General features: G+C 45.7%; 1 protein-coding gene across 1 annotated transcript; it reads right to left on the reverse strand.

The window, feature by feature from the left end:
- Window positions 1-212: 212 nt before the first annotated feature.
- Window positions 213-23,557, reverse strand: MATN3 (matrilin 3). Its single transcript, XM_036263606.1, has 8 exons — window positions 23,368-23,557; window positions 17,927-18,493; window positions 14,773-14,898; window positions 13,197-13,322; window positions 11,642-11,767; window positions 6,309-6,434; window positions 3,808-3,918; window positions 213-268 (listed from the first exon to the last, which is right to left on the reverse strand). Exons 1-8 carry the CDS (start codon window positions 23,555-23,557, stop codon window positions 213-215), a joined length of 1,428 nt encoding a protein of 475 aa, XP_036119499.1.
- Window positions 23,558-23,906: the final 349 nt, after the last annotated feature.

Consider the following 23,906-nt stretch of genomic DNA (forward strand, 5'->3'; position numbering starts at 1 on the left):
AGCAGCTGTTTAGCACCACTGGAATGTGCAAAAGTATTAAGTACACCAACTTCTCCTTATTTCCAGGTGAAAATTTTTATCAATTTTTTTAAAAATATGTGTTTATTGATTTGAGAGAGAGAGAAGCATGAAATTGAACTGGCAACCTTTCAATGCATGGGACAATGCTCAACCAGCTGAGCCATACTGCCAGAGCAAAAATTGTGAGCAGTTTAATGATGAATTTGTCCAAGTCCATTTGCTCGCAACTTCTCCAAAATGCCATCGAGTGTATAGCTGTTAAGGCCAACACCAATTATTTTTAGACATTAGAAAACATAAACACACTTTCAAACACTTCAATACAAAATAAAAGAAAATAATTACATTCTATTGTAAATAAACAAAAAGAGTAAAACTGTTTTCTCATCAAAAATCTAATGTAACCTAAACCTCAGAAATTCTTCTTTAGAAAGCATGATACAAAGCAGTCTTCAAACATCTGTACTCATATGTCCCCTAAAATAATTTGACAAATAAGTGATGTCTTGTGTATATTTAAATTACATGAAAATTTTCACAAGTTTTACTTACAAAATATGCAAATTTGTGCTGTTATAAATATTAACTCTCTAAAATAAAATTTAAATTTTTCAAATGTATCCCATTTAATATTAAAACCATACTGAATTGATACCTAGTATCATTTTTTGAAAATAAAATATTTAAAATTAAAGAATTTGGGGATGCCGACTTTTGCCACTCTTATTCAACATAGTACTAGAAGTCTTAGCCACAGCAATTAGACATGAAGAAAAAATAAAAAGGATCCAAATTGGAAAGGAGGAAGTGAAACTGTCATTATTTGTAGACGACATGATATATAGAAAACCCTAAAGACTCCATCAAAAATCTATTAGAGTTAATAAGTGAATTTGGCAAAGAAGCAGGATACAAAATTAACGTCAAGAAATTGACGGCATTCTTATACATCAATGATGAACTCACAGAAAGGGAAACTAAAAAGACAATCCCATTTACTATTGCAGCAAAAAAATTAAGATACCATCCTGGCCGGTTTGGCTCAGCAGTTAAAGCATCAGCCTGCAGTCCAGAGAGACCAGAGTTCGGTTCCTGCTAAGGTCACGTTCCTCGGTTGCAGTTTGTCTCCGGCCCTGGCTGGGTCATGCGGGTGGCAACCACTCGATATGCCCCTTTTACTCGATGTCTCTCTCTCTCTCTCTCTTTCCCTCCCACTCTATCTGAACAAAAGGTGGAAAAATGTCCTCAGGTGAGGATAAAAAAAAAAATTAAGATACCTAGGAATAAACTTAACCAAAGAAGTAAAGGACCTCTTCACAGAAAACTACAGGTCATTGAAAAAAGAAATAGAGGAGATATAAAAAAGTGGAAGCACATACCTTGTTCATGGATTGGAAGAATTAACATCATTAAAATGTCCATACTACCCAAAGCAATCTATAGATTCAATGCAATCCCCATCAAAATACCAACAACATATTTCACAGAGCTAGAACAAACACTCCAAAAGTTTATATGGAACTAAAAAAAGACCCTGAATAGCCACAGCAATCTTGAAAAAAAAGAATAGCCCTGGCCGGTTTGCTAAGTGGTTAGAGCATTGACCCGGGGTCCAGAGAGACTTGGGTTCAGTTCCTGCTAAGGGCATGTACCGTGGTTGCAGTTTGTCTGCAGCCCTGGTTGGGGTTGTGCGGGAGGCAGCTACTCGATGTGTCCCTTTCACGTCGATGTTTCTCTCTCTCTCTCTCTCTCCCTCCCACTCTATCTGAACATAAAATGGAAAAATGTCCTCGGGTGAGGATAAAAAAGAAAAAAGTAGCCTGGTACTGGCACAAGAACAGGCAGATAGATCAATGGAACAGAACAGAGAATGCAGAAATTGACCCAAGACAATATGCTCAATTAATATTTGACAAAGGTGGCAAGAGCATACAATGGAGTCAAGACAGTCTCTTCAATAAATGGTGTTGGGGAAATTGGACAGCTACTTGCAAAAAAATGAAACTAGACCACCAACTTACACCATACACGAGAATAAATTCAAAATGAATAAAAGACTTAAATGTAACTTGTGAATCCATAAAAATTCTAGAAGAAAATGTAGGCAACAAAATTTTAGACATCATATGCAGCAGAATTTTCACTGATACCACACCTAAGGCAAGAGAAACAAAAGAAAAAATGAACACGTGGGACTACATCAAACTAAAAAGCTTCTGCACAGCAAAAGAAACAATCATCAAAATGGAAAGGGAACCCACTATATGAGAGACCATAATTGCCAATGATGCATCCGATAAGGGATTAATTTCCAAAATATATAGAGTACTCATACAACTCAACAAATGGAAGACAAAGAACCCAATTAAAAAATGGGCAGAGGACCTAAATAGACACCTCACCAAACAGGGCATACAAATGGCCAAGAGACATATGAAAAAATGCTCAATGTCACTAATGATCAGAGAGATGCAAATTAAAACAACTATGAGGTATCACTTCACACCTGTCGGAATGGCTGCCATCAATGAATCATCAAACAACAAGTGTTGGCGAGGGTGTGGAGAAAAGGGGACTCTAGTACACTGCTGGTGGGAATGCAGACTGGTGCAGCCACTATGGAAAACACTATGGTGTTACCTCAAAAAGTTAAAAATTGAACTGCCATTTGACCCAGTGATCCCACTTCTAGGAATATACCCTAAGAAACCGGAAATTGATCCTTTTAAAACTGTCTGTCTACCACCCCTTCACAACCGCCCCCCCCCATACATACACACATGCACACCATACCCCTTGAAAGTTTCTTCATATTCTTAGGGTATTCCTAACACAATCTGAATACCACTCTAATATCCCTAGGAACAGTGCTGATGACTTGTGCTATGCTAAGAGAAAGTACTTTCCCTGAATTACAACTTTGGCTAAGGAAGTGATTTTGAAAGTTTCTGACATGGTACCATGTTACATTTCAAATCTGCTCTTTTGACCACTTGGCTAGCCAGTGTGTTACAGCTAGGTGTCATCTGAGCTACCTTGCCCCCACTCATCAGCTGACTCATCTGTGCAAGTACAGATTCTGAATGAAGAAGCCAAATCAAAGAATCATAGCATAATAGAGGAGCTCAATTAGAAGCATATATTGTTATGGAAAAACACTAGAGAGAAATAGGTAGCTTTTACATGCAAATATTAAATGGGTGAAATGGTCTCTTAAAACATTTCAAAGGAACTCTAAATTTAAAAAATAAAAGCTGTACAGTATTACTGTTGCTCATCTTAAAACCTAATGAAAAGAAAGATCTCTTATCCTTTGAGACAACATGGAGGGACCTCGAGAGTATTATGCTAAGGGAAACAAGCCAATCAGAGAAAGACAAATACCACATGATCTCACTTATTAGTGGAATATAATGAACAAGGTGGGCTGATGAATGAAATAGACCCAGAGACATAGAAAGGAATATGGTTCAGACAGACAAACCTCAGAGTAGGGGGGCAGGGGGGTGGATGAGATGAACCAAAAAACTCATATGCATGTATGCATAAGCAATGGACATAGACAACAATGCTGGGGTGGGTGGGAGGGCCGGTTAGGGAGGAGGGTGTCTAGGGGGGAAAAAGAAGAAACATCGGTAACAAAAATAAATTTATAAAACTTGGGGGGGGGGGGGAACCTAATGAAGAGAGAAGGCCTTTATCCTGTCAAATATCCTAAAATGTTTGGCTCATTGTAGCATCTAGATTGGCTCTAAGCAGAAGCAGAAAACCTTCCAGAAAGGATATGCTTGGTGTTCAGTCCCTGCAGATACGAGATGACCTTCCCCTGGAATGCCAGCGTGGCCTCACATCCACAAGCGTCTTCTATGGAGACCAGTTTTCGGACTTCTTGAATGTCTGAGGGCAATGACGGTGCACGAAACGTTATAATTAATCAGAAATCATAGCAAATCGGGAAATCTACGATTCGAGAGTTCCGTTTTTAAGACTTACCTAAATGCAATTTCTGGAAGGTAAAAAGACATAAGAGCACACAGAAAGAGGAGAAAATACTTTGGAATGTTCCCGTCACAGAAGAAATTAAATTAGGAAATGCTGGGAACGAGGTTACAATGTCAAAGCTGGTTATATGATGGGCGATGGTTATATTATATTTTAATTTCATTATATTTTCTCTATACTTTTGTGATTGAATTTTCCATGACAGAAAGTAAAAATTTTAAAAGGTAGTCGAGCCCTGGCCAGTTTGGCTCAGCGGTTGGAGCGTCGGCCTGCGGTCCTGAGAGACCCGGGTTCGGTTCCCGCTAAGGGCATGTACCTCGGTTGCAGTTTGTCCCCGGCCCTGGTCGGTTGTGCGGGTGGCAGCCACTCGATGTGTTCCTTTCACATTGATGTTTCTCTCTCTCTCTCTGTTCCTCTCTCTCCCTCCCACTCTACCTGACAAAAAAATGGAAAAATGTCCTCGGGTGAGGATTAAAAAAAATAAATAAATAAATAAAAAATAAAAGGTAGTCGAGTGGGAAGCCAAGAGTGCAGAAAGATACGACAATTAATCTTGTGATGCTGTGTCCTCAGTAAAAAATGAAAATGATGAAAATCTCTATTTGTGTGGCCAAAATACTTCAAGGATTAAAACTAAATTTTTCCTAAATGGACTATTATTCTAATGAACTATTTAAAATGAGCATTCTAATTCTTACCCATAAATATTTAGGAACTAAAGTTTGTCCAGACATTTAAGCAAAGAACCTGGGAGAATGATAATGTTAGTTCCTGTTTCTTTCTGTAACTGAGTAGACCCCTACTCAATATCATAGCCCCTAAAGTTGCCTAATAGAAATAAGAGTAACTTCCCAGGTTGAAGACTGATGTGTAATCTTCCACTTGAGAAGTACTACAGCCTGAGGACAGGGAGTGGTCCTTTGCTCCTACATTTTCTCCCATATTCTACAAAGATATGACATAGGGCCAAGGGGCCAGAAACTCACTTGATTAAGTATAATCTACCTACCTGTCCAAATCCCACTGAACCTCTTAGGGATGGCCAGCTCAAATGCCATCTCAACCAGTCAGTCAGTAAACCAGGATGTAGCTACTGAACGCCAAGTTCAAGCCCATCCATGATTCCTGTACAGAGTGTACAATTGGTACTTAGAATACTGTTGCAGTGTATCTTGCCTGATAGACCATGAACTCTGTGAGGGCAGGGGCTCAGTTGATGTTCTAATTAAAAAACCCCATAGAGCCCTGGCTGGTTTGGCTCAGCGGTTAGAGTGTCAGCCCGCGGTCCAGAGAGACCCGGGTTTGGTTCCCGCTAAGGGTGCGCACCTCGGTTGCAGTTTGTCCCTGGCCCTGGTTGGGTCATGTGGGTGGCAACCACTCCATGTGTCCCTTTCACATCTCTCTCTCTCTCTCTCTCTCTCTCTCTCTCTCTCTCTCTCTCTCTCTCCCTCCCTCCCTCCCTCCCACTCTATCTGAACAAAATATGGAAAAATGTCCTCGGGTGAGGATTAAAAAAAAAAACCCATAGAAAATTGGACAACTGCAATGTAGCACAATTGAAAGTTGAGAGATGGATCCATTCACAAGAGCATCAAAAATAATAAAAGATTTAGGAATAAACTTAACCAAAAAAGTGCAAGACTTGCACACTGCTAACTACAAAACACTGACTTGTCTACAGTCCCTTCCTCAAGACCTAATAGTACATGATATGTAACAGTAGCTCCATGAAGAGTTGCTAAACAAATAAATCAGTGAATGGCTAAAACAAATGAGGTCAGAGCCTAAACCATTATAAACATGCCAGAATCCCCATCTTCCAGCAGTAGAAAAAGTCCCCAAGGGTGATTTTTCTTTCTTTTTTTAAAAAATGTTTTGTTGTTGTTAATCCTTACCTGAGGATATTTTTTCCATTGGTTTTTAGAGAGAGTGGAAAGGAGGGAGGGAGGGAGGGAGAGAGAGAGAGAAACATCCATGTGAGAGAGAGACTTCAACTAGGGCCAGGGATTAACCCCACAACCTTTTGGTTTATGGGCCAATGCTCTAACCACCCAGATACACTTGCCAGGACTGATTTTTCCTTCTAATTAAAAAAAGAGAGAGGCTAGAACCAGGTCATGGAGGGAAGAATTCCTGGTGAGAGGAGTAGAATTGTTTCATTCTGATGCCAAGTGGGAATCCCTGGAGGATTCCAACCAGGAGAAAGTGCTTCAGACTTGGAGAGAGAAAAGCTGGCTCCTAGGTTGTCCTACCAAATGAAATAGGATTAAAGGGCCAGCCTTTACCTGAACACGTCTTCTTGTCTTCATTCAAGGTGAAGCCCGCGTGGCAGTCGCAGTGGTAGGACGCAACCCCATCACTCACACAAATGTGCTGACATCCATGAGAGCCCAGAGCACACTTGTCACGAACTGACCAGGAGTGGAGCAGGGAAGGAAACAGTCACAGATTACAACAGGAAGCTAAACACCGACTTCTGGGAGAAAACCACTTTGGTCTGATCCCAACAGGTGTTGAGAAGGACTCCTTCAGTCATCAGCAACAAGTCGCCCATGTTCCAGAAGAAGAAAGCCTATTTCCTGTCCCGTGTCTCCCATCCCCTTAGCCTGCCTTTTACTGCATACACCCCTTTCCTTTTTATTTCTTGCTGATATCTAGGGGTGTCTTCTCTGTTTTCCTACCCGCAGCACTGGGGCTGCACTGAGTCTTGATTATATTCCAGAACTCACCTTGAGCCTTTTCTGAGGACCACCCATGCCTCCAACATCTCCCACCATACATGGATCTTCTTCACCACCACCAAAATTATTCTTAGGACCTACCTGTCCATGGAGCTAAATTTGATGCTGCACAGAAAGGACTCAATGACCGTGGGCCTGCCCTTGATAGCTTACAAAGTGGGGCAGAAAGCACTGAGCCGCAGACACACATCATCATCATCATCATCCTGTAAATACATTTCATGGACGGAGAAAGTTTGCCCAAACTGGAGTGTGGAGCAGAGAAAAGTACTGTACTGGTCCCCATGGCCCAGATGACCCAGGACAAGTGAAAACCACTTGTTCTTTGGCAAATCCAGAAAGGCCTCCTGAGAGACATAGGTTCTTTCTCTGTCGCTGCAGGGGCCAAACTCGTTTATTTATTCCCCTCTAACTCTCCTCTGAAGTGTCACTTCATGCTCAGAAACTTCCCATGGCTCACTATTGCCCCTAAGACAGCTGTGAGACACAGGCTCTGTACAATCTATCCATGACTTGTCTCCCCGACTTCATCGCTACAATTCAAGTTGTTCCAGCACAATGCCTACAAAGAGAAAATGTCCTTCTCCTCCTCATCCCAGCTTAGCAGCCAACTCTCGAGATAACAACTGGGCAAGCCTCCAGCCCCGGCCTCTGCCCTGGGCTCCACATTCATTTACTAGCCTTCCACTGCCCAGCTAGGGGATCTGGACCATGTACCCCAGCTTTAGACAGTACTCATTATTACCCTAGAAATATATAAATAGTTTACATAAATAGTTATATAAATAGTTTAAGGTGGGTGATCATGTCCTAGGGCGGTGTTTGTCCCCAACTGAAGTCAGTCTTCACCTTAACTGAGCCTGTCTGTAGTCTTTTTGCATCTAAGATAACATGTCTGAAAAATATGCCTTTGGAATATCAAAGTAATTCTTTTTTTTTTTTTTTATCCTCACCCGAGGACATTTTTCCATTTTTTGTACAGACAGAGTGGGAGGGAGAGAGAGGAAGAGAGAGAATGAGAAACATCGATGTGAAAGGGACACATTGAGTGGCTGCCACCCGCACGACCAACCAGGGCCGGGGACAAACTGCAACCGAGGCACATGCCCTTAGCGGGAACCGAACCCGGGTCTCTCAGGACCGCAGGCCGACGCTCTAACCGCTGAGCCAAACCGGCCAGGGCTCAAAGTAATTCTTTTTTCCAGATCCGCCAGCATGTCTTTCTCTTCCAGCTCCCTTCGCTGCCGCATTCTCTGCACTGTGAGACCGGGTAGCTTAGTGCTTCAGAGTACATGTAACTGCCAGAGCAAGTGCCTGGTGCAAATCCTGGCTCTGTTACTCATTAGCTGAGTGACTGGGCAAGTTCCTTAATGTGTCTGAGCCTATTTCCTCATAACTTGTCTGTTGCTGTGAGGCCGGACGTGTGGCTGAGTCTAACATGCCTAGAACTACGCATGCATACAGTAGGCATTGAAGAACGCCGGAGATCATTAGCGGGAGCATTCCTGGGCTCGTCCGCCTGGACTGAAATTTTCTTTGGCCCTGGCAGGTTTGGCTCAGCGGTTAGAGCACCCGCCCTCGGACCAATGAGCCATGGGTTCAATTCCGGCCAAGGGCACATACCTCAGTTGCAGTTCGTCCCTGGCTCTGGTGGATGGCAACCAATCGATATGTCCCTCTCACATAGATGTTTCTCTGTCTCTGTCTCTCTCTCTTCCTCCCTCCCTCCTCCCACTCTATCTGAAGATAAATGGGAAAATATCCTTGGGTGAGAATTAAAATAATAATAATAATAAATAATAAAAAAATTTTTTTCTTTGTTGTTTTGTGGGTTTTCTTACATAAAATCTTCCATTTTGCCCTGGCCAGTTTGGCTCAGCGGTTAGAGCATCAGCCTGCGGTCCACAGAGACCCGGGTTCGGTTCCCACTAAGGGCATGTACCTCGGTTGCAGTTTGTCCCCGGCCCTGGTTGGGTCGTGCGGGTAGCAGCCACTCGATGTGTCCCTTTCACATCGATGTTTCTCTCCCTCTTCCTCTCTTTCCCTCCCACTCTATCTGAACAAAAAAATGGAAAAATGTTCTCGGGTGAAGGTAAAAAAAAAAAACTTAAAAATAAATAAATAAATAAAATAAAATCTGCCATTTTATTCCGTATATGTGAGTTGAAATGTAAATTTGTTTGTTTCCTTTTCCCAGGACTTCAATGCTCCTGGCAGCTGAAAGTACCCAGTGGGACACTTGGAAGGATTTGAGTCGTCCAGCCATGAGTCCTCTCCGCCTGCCTGACAGCCCTGTGTCCCCGAACAAGCGGCTCCCGCGAGTACCCGCCCGCCCTGCCTGGCCACTCCTGCAGCGACCTGCCACCACCCTCAAAGGCCCACTCCGGTCCCCCTCCTCGGTGCTGCTCATGTGGACAGGAAAGGGGCCACGTATTACACCGGACAGCTCGGGGGAGCCCTGCATGGTGGTCTTATGAACTCGGAGACCTAAAGTAACCACATAGGCTGGTCTGAAATGAAAACTTTCTAACTAAAAGCAGTTTAAGGTGGGTGATCATGTCCTAGGGCGGTGTTTGTCCCCAACTGAAGTCAGTCTTCACCTTAACTGAGCCTGTCTGTTGTCTTTTTGCATCTAAGATAACATGTCTGATAAATATGCCTTTGGAATTTCAGAGTAATTATTTTTTCCAGATCCTTCAAAGCACAACCTGAACCACAGTAGAGACCACAAATCCCCTCATTGTTGTCATTATCATGTTGAGTGTAAACTGTTAGCTGTCCTATACCCGCCTGTGTAAAAGAAATATCAGTCTATTCCTTTCATCTATTATCCATTCCCAGAGATTTGCTTTCTCCAGCGTCCCTAATGTATCACTAGTGGATTTCACGTAACCGCCTTACAGTTTCCTTTTGATTCTAATGAATAAAATAAGTGGTAAACCCTGGTTAGTGTGGCTCAGTTGGTTAAGCATCATCCTATGCACTGAAGGGTCGCTGGTTCAATTTCCGGTCAGGGCACATACCCATGTTGTGGGTTCGATCCCCAGTTGGGGTGGGTATGGAAGGCAACAGCTCCATGTTTCTCTCACATGTGGATGTTTTTCTCAATCTCCCTCTCACTTCCTCTCTCTCAAAAATAAATTATTTTTAAAGTGGTAAAACTGGCCCTGGCCAGTTTGGCTCAGCAGCTAGAGCATCAGCCTGAGGACCAAAGAGTCCCGGGTTCAATTCCGGTCAAGGGCATGTACCTCGGTTGCAGTTTGGTCCCCAGCCCCAGTCGGGGTCGCAAGGGAGGCAACCAATCAGTGTGTCACTCTCCCGAGGTTTCGCTCTCTCTCTCCCTCTCCCACTCTGTCTGAAGATAAATGGGAAAATATATATCCTCTAGTGAGGATTACAAAAAAAAAAAAACCTAAATAAATAAAGTGGTTAAAATTGCCATTTTTGGAAGCATTTTCTCAACCCGTTAGGATTTTGCTTCCTGGCAATTGTCATCAGTTTGGCTCAAAGAAACAAAAGTTCTTACAGGTTTGGGTGTTTCTTATGTTGACACTGACTAGAGGTAACAAGAGGATGTGCCTCCAGCCCCGCCCTTAGTTACCGTAGTCCCTGTCCCTGGCTACTTAGTCTCTGCTCACTGAAGGCACAGGTTCTCTTCGCACCCGCACCCCAAACCCCAAACCCCGCACCCCGAACCCCGTCAGTAAGTGGCTCCGAGGAAGAAACAGACGCTTCTTTTTTTTTTTATCCTCACCCGGGGACATTTTTCCATTTTTTTTTTTTGTTGTTGTTCATATAGAGTTGGAGGGAGAGAGAGGAACAAAGAGAGAGAGAAACATCAACGTGAAAGGGACACATCGAGTGGCTGCCACCCGCACGACCAACCAGGGCCAGGGACAAACTGCAACCGAGCTACACGCCCTTAGCAGGAACCGAACTCGGGTCTCTCTGGTCCACAGGCCGACGCTCTAACCGCTGAGCCCAACCGGCCAGGGCCGGACGCTTTTTTAACCCCACAGTGCCTTGCAGTCCTGGGAACAGAATAGGTGCTCAGCACTCTTTCATTTTTTTACAAAGGAAATTAGTGATAGCCATTTCCCTTCACCTTTCACCTCTCCTGAAAAGGTCACCTAATATATCTTCTCAAGGGAGAGGAAAATATGCACAAAATCTCAGAAATATACATTGACTATGCCAGAACCAAACACCACCTGGAGAGCTAGGAATTTCTCTTAGGAGTGTTTTTACATTATAAATGCCGCCCTGTTCTGCCAATGAGTTTAAATCAAATTAATGAGGGTTCGAATTCTGGCCTGGGCTCACTAGCCAAGCCTCAGATTCTTCGAAGATTGATCATCCAGAAACTGTCAGGGAATGACTCGCTGCAGACTTCCTGGAAGACCTATGTGGGTCGAATTCAGTCACTTACAAAGTCTCCTTTACAAACACGACCCGGCTTTAACATGAACGCCACAGAAAAGTTCCAGGCCAGGTTTTAACTGGAAAAAGATCAGTTCGACCTATCACACCAAATAGTTCCTGTCCAACTGACTTCCTCTAAAGTTTCCTATTTGCTCTATAAGCCCCCAGTGTACAGAGCTAGAAAATGTTCCTGGATGAGGACCCTACATTCACTGAGCTTTTCTTATATCCCCCCTCCCTACCCATTTCCCAGTAATTTTCTGACGTCATCTGTCTGCAGATTCCAGTGAGCTCATTGCCCTGTAAGCAGTACGTGCCTTCGTCTATAAGCACAGCCGAGTGTCTGAAGCCTGATTCTTTAAGTTACTTTGAAGAACCTCTCTTGGGGAGTTGCTAGTTGGTTTCGCTGCACTTGAAAGAGCCAAGGAGGAAAGGACTTGCTGAGTGTGCCTTACCTGAGCAGGTTTTTTTATCTTGATTCAGAGTGTAGCCCTCATAGCATTCACAGCGATGGGACCCAGCTCTGTCGTTCACACAAATGTGCTGACAGCCATGTGTACCTAAAGCACATTGATCTTGAGCTGCCAGACAGAAGTCCAGGAGAAAAGAAATTCAACATGAAAAAGTCTTGTATGAACTATATATAGACATCTGATTTGCAGCTAGAAATAGGTAAGAAGCAAACCCCTTAGAAACCTTTCAAGGGCATCAGTACGACGTGCCCTTACTGAAAGCAAGTTAAGTTAAACAAAAATCCTACGCACCCACACTCATTCTTCTACTTTCCCCAGCTCTTTTTCAGAATCATCCACATGGAATCTTTATACTCTAAGTGTCTCATAAAATACTTTCTAAAGCATTCCTTTCAGGATTATTTGTATTTTTTCTGAATCAGAGGGATACCAACAGCTGTGTGGCTACTTATACTAGATTCAGAAAGACACGGAGCTTGAAGAAAGTGTAGTTCAACCCTCTCCTGTTATAGGTAGGGAAACCGAGCCCACAGGAGACCAACTGGACTCCGAACAGCATCCAAGCTCAAGACCCAAACTGTCACTCAATGCACTTATTCTCTGAATGGACAGGATGTTTTTAATTACTATTTTTATTTTTAAACTTTTCACTTTGAAATAATTTCTGGCATATAAAAAAGAGGCAAAAATAGTACAAAGAGGTCCTGTTCTTCACCCAGTTTCCCTAAATGTTAACATATTACATGACCATAGTATAATTAACAAAACCAGGAAATTAACACTGATACAATACTATTAACTACTCTATAGATTGGTTCACTACTAAGCTACTCATCTAACTAAGCATTCAAATTTTGCCAATTATTCTACCAATGTCCCTTTTCTGGTCCAGGAGCCCACACTGCATTAAGCAGTCACATCCCCCTTAGTCTCCTCCAATCTGTAATGTTCCCTGTCTTTGTCTTTCATAACTTTTACACTTTTGAAACGTACTGGAAAATTATTCTGTGAGATGTCTCTCAGACTGGGATTGTCTGTTGTTTCCTGGAGATTCTGGATTTTTAGTGAGAATAACACAGACGCGCTGTTGTGCCCGCACGACCCCGTATCACGAGATGCATGTTGTCACTATGTGTCACTGCCATTGATGTTAATTGGATCACTTGGTGACAGTGATGTCGGCCAGGTTCCCCCACCGTGAAGTTACTGCTGTCCCTTTGTAAGTAACACATATCCTGTGGGGCGTTATTTGATGTTAACTGATAAATTGTCTTTAGCATTTGGAAAGGACTATTAGGGCTGGCACAGAAGAGGAACGAACAACCCTCTTCGACATGTGGGCCGTGATACATCCATGAGGCCATTTCTTACTTTTCTAACAAGACTTAGAAATGCAAAAAGCCAAGGGTGGCAAGAGAGGGAAACAGATCAAGGTTCCCGTCGATGTGCCCTACCCCCCCGCCCCCCCCGGCACCCCCCCACAGCTCCAGGAAGGTAGATAAAGAGGTGGCAGTAGAAAATCCCCTCCCCCACTTACCCGAACACGTTTTCCTGTCTTCGTTCAAAGTATAACCTTCGTAGCACTCACAGTGATAAGAGCCATTTCTGTCGTTCACACAGATGTGTCCACATCCATGAGTGTTAAGAGCACACTTATCAATAGCTATCAAAAATGATCGAGACACGTGTGAGCACATGGAAACATAAATCAATAATTACAGACCACACCACACACACATGCACACACATGCACACACAGCACACACAGCACAGGTTACAGGACTGGAAGCTGGGAACCAACTTTCTGGTACTGGTTCTTTGCTAACAGACCCCTACATGGGTAAGTCTCCCTTCCTCGGGTCTCAATTCATTACCTTTAAAATAAGTAGGCTGGCCCTGGCCAGTTTGGCTCAGCGGCTGGAGCGTCGGCCTGCGGATCAAAGAGTCGCAGGTTCGATTCCAGACAAGGGCACATATCTCAGTTGCAGTTCGGTCCCCGGCCCTGGTCCGGGTCGGATCGTATGGGAGGCAACCAATCAATGTCTCTCTCTCATGTCGATGCTTCTCTCTCTCCCCTCCCCTCCCTCCCTCCCTCCCTCGCATTCTATCTGAAAATCAATTGAAAAATATCGTTGGGTGAGGATTAAACAAATAAATAAAATAAGTAGGTTGAATAAAATGACTTAAATTTACCTCCTCTCAAAAACTTTTTTCCAGGATTTTTTTTAAATGAGCCCAATTCCACCTGGCCAGTGTGGCTCAGTGGATTGAGTGTCACCCCATGGACTAAGAGGTTCCCTGTTTGATTCCCAGTCAGGGCACATGCCCGTGTTGCGGGCTCCATCCCCAGTGGGGGGCGTGCAGGAGGCAGCCAATTGATGGTTCTCTCTCACATTGATGTTTCTCTCTCTCTCTGCCTTCCTCTCTCTCTACAAAATCAATAAAATTGCCCTGGCTGGTTTTGCTCAGTGATTAGAGCATCGGCCTGTGGACCAGAGAGACCCGGGTTCGGTTCCCGCTAAGGGCACGTACCTCAGTTGCAGTTTGTCCCCGGCCCTGGCTGGGTCGTGCGGGTGGCAACCACTCAATGTGTCCCTTTCATGTTGATGTTTCTCTCTCTCTCTCTCTTCCTCTCTCTCCCTCCCACTCTACCTGAGCAAAAAATGGAAAAGTGTCCTTGGGTGAGGATAAAAAAAAAAAAAAAAATCAATAAAATTATTTTAAAAATAAACAAATGGGCCTAATTCCCCTTCTTCCTTAACTATGTGTGCACATTCCTATACCAGATGAGTGAGGACCTCTCTCAATGTTCTTCTAGCTTCCATGAGCATCTATGGTCACAGAAAGGAAAGGGTAGTTTTTTATTTAATTAAAGAAAATCCAGGAAAAATTCCAACTCCTCCAAAGGATCAAGCGTTCTGTATGCTAATAGGCTGGTGTACGCATTACCTCACTTCCCTTCTCATTTTCCTTTTGAGGAAAATTGTTGATAAACAGCAGTAAACCAGCCAAAGGTCGGTTAGGAGAGAAGCACATGAGGCCAGTCTCAAACCTGGAGGGTAGGTCCCCAAATCCAAGTTCCAGCCGGCCACCCTGGGGCCAGCGGGCCTCACCTGCACACGTCTTCTTGTCGGCGTTCAAGGCGTACCCTTGGCTGCACGCACAGTGGTGCCTGCCGTCGCCGTCACTGACGCACACGTGCTGGCACCGGTGTGTGCCAAGCAAGCACGGGTCCTCCGCTGCGCAGAGGGGTGACAACAGTGTTGACATAGAGACATTCTGGGGACTTTCTCCCATGTCAAAAAGGCATCACTCTCTGGTGTCTTTCCAATCCTATCTTCAGGTCACTGGCAATTCTTGCTATGTGTGTCTGCCCCGGACTTACTAAAAACACCACTCTGAAACTTGGCATGGTACTCATTTTAAATCACGGATGCTATTGTTTACTTTCTCAAAAAAAAAAACACAAGATGATGTTTAATTTGGAGCTGACGCCAAATACTTACATGAGTCAGGCAATTGGATATTCATTCAACTTATCCACCTACCCAGAAATGGGGAGGCCGATAATGTATTTCCAACTTACTTGTGGAATATAACGAACAAAACAAACTGATGAACAAAACAGACCCAGAGACAGAGAAGTAGGGTACAGACTGACAAAGCTCAGAAGAGGGGGTGGGAGAGGGAAGAGATAAACCCCAGAACTTACATGCATGTATACGTAACCATGGACATAGACAACAATGCTGGGGACAGGGCAGGGGGAGGGATCGAGAGGAGGGTGTCAATGCGGGGGAGGAGAAACATCTGTAACAAAAATAAATTAATCTAAAAAATGAATAAATAAATAAATAAATAAATAAATAAAGTGTTTCTTGAAGTTCTGTGAGCTCGCTGTCCCATTGCGGCCAGAATCTGGTTTCTGAGGGTCCTATAGTTTGTGTCTAAACAGAATTCACACACAGGTGCATCCCTCTAGGCCTGGAACTCACTCACTTGGGCAGCAATGCGTATTTGAACTTGCAGGTGGGGAAGGGCAGTGCAGGGTACTGCCTTCCGAAAATGCAGTGAATTTAAACACAGGCAACTCCAGGGGCTCCGATATCAGTAAGGAGAATAGAGCCATACGCTGTACACGAACAGGTAAAAAGAAAAGAACAAAATAAATGAAACTGTAATTAGCTAAACTGCCTCTCCATCTTTTCCCTTCTGGAGCCATTTATATCTCATTGGATTTTTTTTCCTAGTGAGACGTTTTGAAAGAAGAATCAGTGAATTTAGTCATTTCTGAGAAACAAAGGAGGCCTGTTAGCGGAGGCTGGAGCCCCTGTGGCAAGTAACCCACCCTCCACTGCTCTGGCAACAGGACAAGGCTAATATTTTCCCAAGAAGAGCCTTTTCATGGAATGATCTTTCTAGCTTGTGGACTACAACAGCTGCTTTTGCTCCTCAGTCTTTTTCCATAGAGAGGGCATTTCCCCCCAGAACAAGCAGGTCTTTTGTAGCAGAAGGAAAAGATCGCCACTCATCACTTGTTACTTTATGGCCTTCGAGCCCAACCCCAGGTGCTAGCTATGAGACCCAACTTTGCCACAGACCAGCGTCTCTATGGACAAGCTCTCACCCACAGCGCAGGGGGTGTTCCTGGGAGAAAGCAAGCCATTTTCCTTTGGGGAACCAATAAATGCCAAGTAGATGCCACCAAAGCCAATGACAGCTCATGAAAGCCCAGTGTCTTGGGACAGGAGAGACAAGGGGATCTCAGCCAGACCTCAGCCAAACTTTGCTCCAGACCAAGACTTCACCTCCCGTTTCCTGACAAACCGGTGATTGCTGAGTTTCCCATGAATTTAGATATAAAGTCTCCTTGAAATATACAGTTGCAATTATTACTTCACTTGTTTGTTTCATCTTCACCCCCCACCATTGCTTGATGGTGGGGAGGGACAAATTTTTGTATCACCAGTGATCAATAAATGCTTATTAAATAAATAAATGTAGAATCACTTTTACAGCAAAAAGTATCCACATTTTAAAATTCACCTCAACTAGAAATCTGTCCACACCTGCTTGGAGAATTCCACAGAAGGTTCCAAAAGATTATCTCCAAATGGTAAAAAAAAATAAAACATGATGATAGATAGATGATAGATAGATAGATTGATTGATTGATAGATAGATAAATTTTAAAAAAATAAAAAATATAGTGTAAATCCCACATTCATAATTCTGATCAGTGACTAATAAACTCCAGCCTAGAATGGATTCATATTTATGGATTTGACTAATTCTTGCTAAAAATTTGAATTCTAAACTCCATCCTACGAGAAGAAATGAGAAGGGCAGTAACATGATTTTAAAAAACAAACCGTGCTCCGTCTGCCTCTGCAGTGAGCTGAAACCCCAGTCTCCCTGATCCTCATCCTACCCTTCCATAAAGAAGAATCAGAGAAGCCGAATGGAACCTGAGAGCTACATTCGTCCACCTGACTGCCAGTCACACTGAGGCCGGCTAGCGGGACAGATGCAGGGCCCTGTCTTCTGCAGGAAACAGCAGTGTTTTGTAAAACCCAGACGTGGTGAAACTAAAGAAAACTTCTGGGGAGCTCTGGCCGGTTTGGCTCAGCGGTTAGAGCATCGGCCCGCAGACCAGAGAGGCCCAGTTCAGTTCCCGCTAAGGGCACATACCTCAGTTGCAGTTTGTCCCCGGCCCTGGTTGGGGTTTTGCGGGTGGCAACCACTCGATGTGTCTCTCTCACGTCGATGTTTCTCTCTCTCTTCCTCCCTCTCTCCCTCCCACACTATCTGAAGATAAATGCAAAAATGTCCTCGGGTGAGGAGTTTAAAAAAAAGAAGAAAATTTCTGGGGAAAGTGTATTGGTGGGCAGACTAGAGAAGAGCGGTCCTGAGTGTTTTATTTTCATTTTTCTCTGACCCCATCAGGGAACAGCTGATCCTTTATCCAGGATATTTCCAGACCTTCCCATTTCTAACGCAAACAGGGAGATTTTATGAGTAAACCAAGTTATACATAAGGCAGCTCTATATTCCTAAACCAACAAAGTGTGTTTAAGTTGGTAAAACAAAAAAACAGAAACACACACACACACACAAAGTGTTGCTTATATTTAAGTTTTTCATAAAATTTCCACCCACCCACCCCCCAAAAAAGAGAGAGAGAGAAAGAAAAGGAAAGAAACGAATTCTCTTTCTTCGGATGCATATGTGACTGCAACATCGCGTGCAGTGCGAGCAGACACCTACCGCAGAAGGTCTCCTGGAACTTAGAGGACAGCTTCTCGATGACCCCGTAGGTCTCCACGTAGAACACGTGCTCCTCCAGGGGTTCGCTGGCCATCATCCGGAGCGACCGCAGGTCCGCCCGGTCCACGCCCACGGCGTACAGCTCGATGCCGGCCGCCCGCGCCCGGGCCGCCACCTCGGTCACCTGGTCCTGGGGCCGCCCGTCCGTCACGATGATGGCTACCTTCGGGATGTTGAAGCTGGGCCCCCGAGCTCCCGCCTGCACGGTGAAGGCCTCTTCCATCGCTGTCCTAATGGCCAGGCCCGACATGGTGCCTGTGGACAAGGGCGCGATCCGCTCCACCGCCCGTTTCAGGGCCTTCTTATCCGAGTGGGTCTGGAGCTGGAACTCGATCTTCACGGTGCTGGCGTAGTTCACCACTGCCACCCGCGTGGCCGCCGCCCCGATGTCCAGGGTGTCGATTATCCGGGACACAAAGGTTTTCACTTTGGTGAACTCCAGGGGCCGGACGCTGCGGGAACTGTCGATGATAAACACCAAGTCCAGCGGCCTGCTCTTGCAAAAACCTGCAAGGAAGGGTGCGGGGAACAGAAGTGACTGCGCAGTGATCCGAACACAATCAGAAATGGGGTGTGCCCGCCCGTGGGGCTCCGTGGTTGAGCATCCAGCCGTGTACCAAGAGGTCACCGGTTCAATTCCCAGTCAGGGCGCATGCCCAGGTGGTGGGCCTGATCCCCAGTGGGGGGCATGCAGGAGGCGGCCAATGATGTTCTCACCCACTGTATTTCTATCTTTCCCTCTCCCTTCCTCTCTCTCTCGAAAAATTATTAAAGAAAAAAAATTTTTTTTAAGAAATGGGGTAATTCCTCATACCCAGAATACTCTGGGATTGGAGGCCAGACAAGGCAGCATCCCTACCTCCACACACCCCAAGTCGGCTGTCTTCGAGACCATCTCCCTTTGGGTGTTGAACGCGCCTTGGCCTTCGGAAGTCCCTGGTGAGAATTCACACAGGTGTGACATGTCCCCAGATATCTCACCTGGAGGCTGGCCGCGCCCTGAATTTTCACTTAGAACCTCATCTCTCGGCTTCAAGTTTTGTTCTCAAGGTTCCTCTTTACTCCCAGGAATGAATGGCTTCCAGAACCATCCTGAGCACCTTGCGGGACAAAGGGTCCCTGAACAGTGTTGACGGTGAAGTGTCAGGGAAGCCTCACTGCACCCCACCCTGCCCATTTCCACGGGGCGAACACTCCAGAGTAGCCCCAAGTCTCCCTGTGTCTGGTTATTAATTCGTGTTTAATGAACTCTAGGGCCCTGCTAGCCTGAGCTGTGTTGAAAGTAGAAAGAGGGATGACAGCTTAATCTGATGCGTGTTCATTGCACTTCCAACTCTGTGGGCACTTCTTGTAAAGAAGCAGAGATTGAGATTTGGTGCCTATCCTACTGCCCTACTCAGATCGTAGTCACCGCTTTCATTTTTTCATTCACCAACATTTTTTGAGGGCCTTTCATGTATTAAGCCCCGGGATACAAAAGCAAATAAACCAGACTTCCTACTCTCAAGGATCTTATGTCTTTTTTTTAAATATGTTTTCATTGATTTTTGAGAGAGAGAAACATTGATGTGAGAGAGATACATTGATCGGCTGCCTCCTGCACACCCCCTACTGGGCATCGAGCCCACCACCCAGGCATGTGCCCTGTCAGGGAATGGAACTGGGACCTCTCTGTCCATGGAACGATGCTCAGTCCCCTGAGCCATACAGGTCAGGCAAGGAATTTACAGCTTTCCTACACAAAAGTACCTGGCACCGTGTAGTAATGCGATCAATGTTTTCATCTGTACTTTCTCCTCCTTCCCCTACCCCAATTCTATTCCGTATCCCTCCCTCTCCTAGCCACCAATATTAAGTCCAAAAGTCAGGACTGGCTAAGAGAGAAGCCAGTTATTAATTTTTTTTCCCAGTCATTCCTCCTTCTCCCCTCTCCTCCCCTCCCCTCCCCTCCCCGCCCCTCCCCTCCCCTCCCCCTCCCCTCCCTCCCCTCTCATCATACACACCAAGTCCTAAATGGGAATAAGATCACTGGACATTAAGCGTCAATCAAAGTTCTTTCCTCTCCTAATAGGGGCTGGAGTTAATGCTGCTCTAAGGTGATCTACTCAAGTGAGTAGGGGAAAAGGTACATTCAAAATAAATTCCTCAGCTAAGCAGTCTATGACAGAAAAAGTCTTACGTGGGACAGGAACTATGTCTCACTCTAGTTTTCTTTTAAAAACTGAAAATGACCCTTTTGGTTTCATCCTGCTGCCTGGAGGTATTCAATGAAGACAATAAAGAATACCCTACTATAAGTAACACTTCAGGGATCACAGGGTACCAACACAACAGCCCCGTGAAGTCGAAGAGGAGGAGGTGGCTTTTATACCCATTTTACAATGACAAGCCTGCGTCTCGGGGATGTGTAAGAGCTAGAAAGTGATAGAACATGGATTAGACTACAGGCCTCCTGACTCCTAGCCTAGGGGTCTTTTCCCTGCAGGGTTGCCTCTCTGAGGCAACATTTTCCACCACAAAAAAATCAACATTATCTCATGTACCTGGTAAATATCCTACTTGTTGACATTCAACCGCCACCCTGAAATATGCTGCATGTCGTGTATTTAGTTAAGTCAAAGGAATTAATTCTTTAGCCCTGGTGGTTTGGCTCAGCAGTTAGAGCGTCGGCCTGTGGTCCAGAGAGACCCGGGTTTGGTTCTCGCCAGGGGCACGTACCTCGGTTGCTGTTTGTCCCCAGCCCTGGTTGGGTCGTGTGGGTGGCAACCACTCGATGTGTCCCTTTCACATAGATGTTTCTCTCTCTCTCTCCCTCCCACTCTATCTAAAAAACAAACAAAAAAAACAAAAAACCAACAACTCTAGAATTTCACTTCACCCCTTGGTTACCGTGGATCAGGAGCAAGGAAGACCAGTGCTGAAAATCCTTCCAGAGCCAGATCCAGGTATTTTTTGCACAACTGGAGTGAAAGGAAAACTGCCTGATGATTGACCCGTTTCTGGAAATGTTTTCACCGACACTCAAACGGTGACATAACGAACGTGCCTGGTTCCTTCCTTGTCCGCTTGGTTTCTCACACGGAACCCTCTATGTGAGGTTATAGGGGCAGAATAACATCTCTCTCACACCCACCCCCAAGAGGTCCATGTCCCAGTCAACAGAACCTGTAACTATGTTACTTTACATGACAAAAGAGACTTCTCAGGTGTGATTAAGTCAAAGACCTTCGAAGGAGAGGTTATCCTTGATTATTTGGTGGGTTCAATGTGATTACAAGGGTCTAAATGTGGAAGAGGGAGGCAGAAGAAGAGATTAGAGTGATAAAATATGAGGATTCAACCTGCCTTTGGTGGCTCTGAAAACAGAGGAAAGCCCTGGCTGGTGTGGCTCAGTGGCTAAAGCATCTGACTGAAGGGCTGTGAGTTTGATTCCTGGTCAAAGGCACGTACCTGGGTTGCAGGTTCAATCCCCAGCCCTGGTCTGAGTCATGTGGGAGGCAACCAATCAAGCAGTGGAGAGACCCTTGCCTGGCATTGCAGACCCTGTTTATTTTGGGCTCTGACACTGATCGCTGGGACCCTTCAGTTTAACAAGCCTCAGTTTCCCATATGTGCTCTTCGGGGTTGTATGAGATGATCCTCCTCCAGCTCTGCTGCTCTAGGAGCAGTTACTGCCACAGTAACCAACTACAGACTCAAAAGGGAAGTGGCATTGTTCACCCAAACCCAAAGACTCCTGAGTGTTTGAGGACCAAGGAGAGCACAGGCTGGGGTGGGGTCCAGCCAGTTGAAGCAGAACATGTGGTGAGGGGCAGATGAGAGGTTGAGACCAGGATGGTTACAAGACAGGTAGGGGGGGCATCCAGGGGCAACTCAGGTTTCCTTCCTGACCTTACACCCCCAACCCCAGAGTTTAAAGGCGGAATTCTGGCCCAGATCCTAGATGACACTAAAGCAGCCTGAGGGCTGGCGGGAGGGGTCACACTCTGAGCTGAGGCAATGGAGATGAAGCAATTTCCAGACAACTCAAAGCAGAATCCAATTAGAAAATGGGCCAAGGACCTGAATAGACACTTCTCCAAAGAGGACATACAGGTGACCAATAGGCACAGGAAAAAATGCTCATCACTAGTCATCAGAGAGATGCAAATTAAAATCACGATGAGGTATCACCTCAAACCTGCCAGAATGGCTAGCATCAATAAATCAACAAACATCAAGTGCTGGTGAGGATGTGGAGAAAAGGGAACCCTTTTATAGTTGGTGGGGATGCAGACTGGTGCAGAAACAGTGGGAACAATATAAAGTTTCCTCAAAAAATTAAAAATGGAACTTCCTTTTGACCCAGTGATCCCACTTCTGGGAATATATCCCAAGAATCCCGAATCACCAATCAGAAAGTATATATGCACCCCCATGTTCATAGCAGCATTGTTTACAACAGTCAAGATCTGGAAACAGCACAAGTGTCCATCAGTAGATAACTGATGGATAAAAAAGCTGTGGTACGTTTACACAATGAAGTAGTACATGGCTGTAAAAAACGAAGGAACTCTTACTTTTTCCTACAGCATTGATGGGCTTGGAGAGTATTATGCTAAGCAAAATAAGCCAGTCAGAGAAAGACAAATACCATATGATCTCACTCATATGTGGAATCTAATGAACAAAATAAACTGAGTAACGAAACAGAACCAGAGGCATAGATACGTGGAACAGACTGGCTGGGGGAAATGAATGAAAGGTGAAGAGATTAGCCAAAGAACATGCAGTATACCTGTAGCCCATGGACACAGACAACAATGTGGTGATGGGCAGAGGGAGGGGGGCGAGGCCTGGGTAGGGATGGATAAAGGGGGTTATAATGGGGGACCTCTGTAACAGTGTCACCAATAAATAAAATGCAAATAGAATTTTTAAATACTTTAAAAAATTTATATGCTTTTATTTATTTGAGAGGGAGAAGCAATAAGGGGATGGAGGCAGCAACCTGGGTCAGTACCAGAGAAGGAAACGGGATCATGCTCAACCGAGTCACACCCACCAGGGGTAAAATAGAATGTTTAAGATCAAGCAAACAAAAAACCAGTCTCAAGAAGTTTTGTTCGGCGGAAGCAGAGGGAGGGCACCGAGGTCCCACAGCTGCCGTCCCTCTCTATCCAGACACGCGGAGCAGTACTGGAGTTGGGGCGTCAGGAGACCCAAGCGGTAGCCCTGGCTCCCTTCCTTCTTGAACCTGTTTGCACCAGGGGTAGCTCAGGCGGCGCAGGAAGGACACATGGACGCCTGTTTGCCCCTGCCCCCATGCCGGGCTCTCCCTCCCTCCGTGTCCCCTGCCGCGTGTTCTTCCAAGGGCGCCCCCCACCCCACCCTGGCTGTACCTGCGCCTCGGGCTCCTCCGGGCACACGGATGGGGGCGGCTGGAGCGGGACGGTGCCCAGGGCTGCCCCCCGAGCCCCGGGTCCCCAGCCTCAGGAAGCCAGGGCGGCCCAGGGGACCCGGGGCAGTGGGGGCTACGGGGCACAGCAGGAGCGGCCAGAGCAGCAGCAGTCCCGGGAAGAGGGGCCTCATGGTGAAGGTCCCCGTGCGTTCTCGCTGACTGGTCTGTCACTGCCGGGACAGGACGCACGAGGCCCATTTTAACAGCCGGTGGCCTCGCCCACCACCCGCGGCCGCGAATGGGGAGTCGTCCCCTCCCTAGCAAATGCTGAGCAGCTGGGCCAGGAGGGCGGCGTCCAGACCCCCGATCACGTGGTGGGCCCTGCGCTGGTGGTTCGGCTGGCGCGGCCCTCTCCAGACCCTGGCAAGCCTGTCCCGGGCCGCAGCCCCCCAACCCTCCACTCCCGCTCCTACGTCGGCCGGGCCTGGCCGCCCTGGCGCCTCTGGCTCGTCCCTAGGGTCCCAGCGAGGCTCGGACTCT

The sequence above is a fragment of the Molossus molossus genome, unplaced genomic scaffold (assembly GCF_014108415.1).
Source record: "Molossus molossus isolate mMolMol1 unplaced genomic scaffold, mMolMol1.p scaffold_m16_p_15, whole genome shotgun sequence".
Lineage (NCBI taxonomy): Eukaryota > Metazoa > Chordata > Mammalia > Chiroptera > Molossidae > Molossus > Molossus molossus.

Bases quoted from the DNA above. Each gene is read 5' to 3' on its own strand.
- MATN3 (XM_036263606.1), bottom strand. From the start codon at position 23,557: ATGAGGCCCCTCTTCCCGGGACTGCTGCTGCTCTGGCCGCTCCTGCTG. The intron at 18,494-23,367 runs GTACAGCCAGGG...CCTTCCTTGCAG, and splicing joins CGGAGGAGCCCGAGGCGCAG to GTTTTTGCAAGAGCAGGCCG. The intron at 3,919-6,308 runs GTAAAGGCTGGC...CATTGCCCTCAG, and splicing joins AGACAAGAAGACGTGTTCAG to ACATTCAAGAAGTCCGAAAA.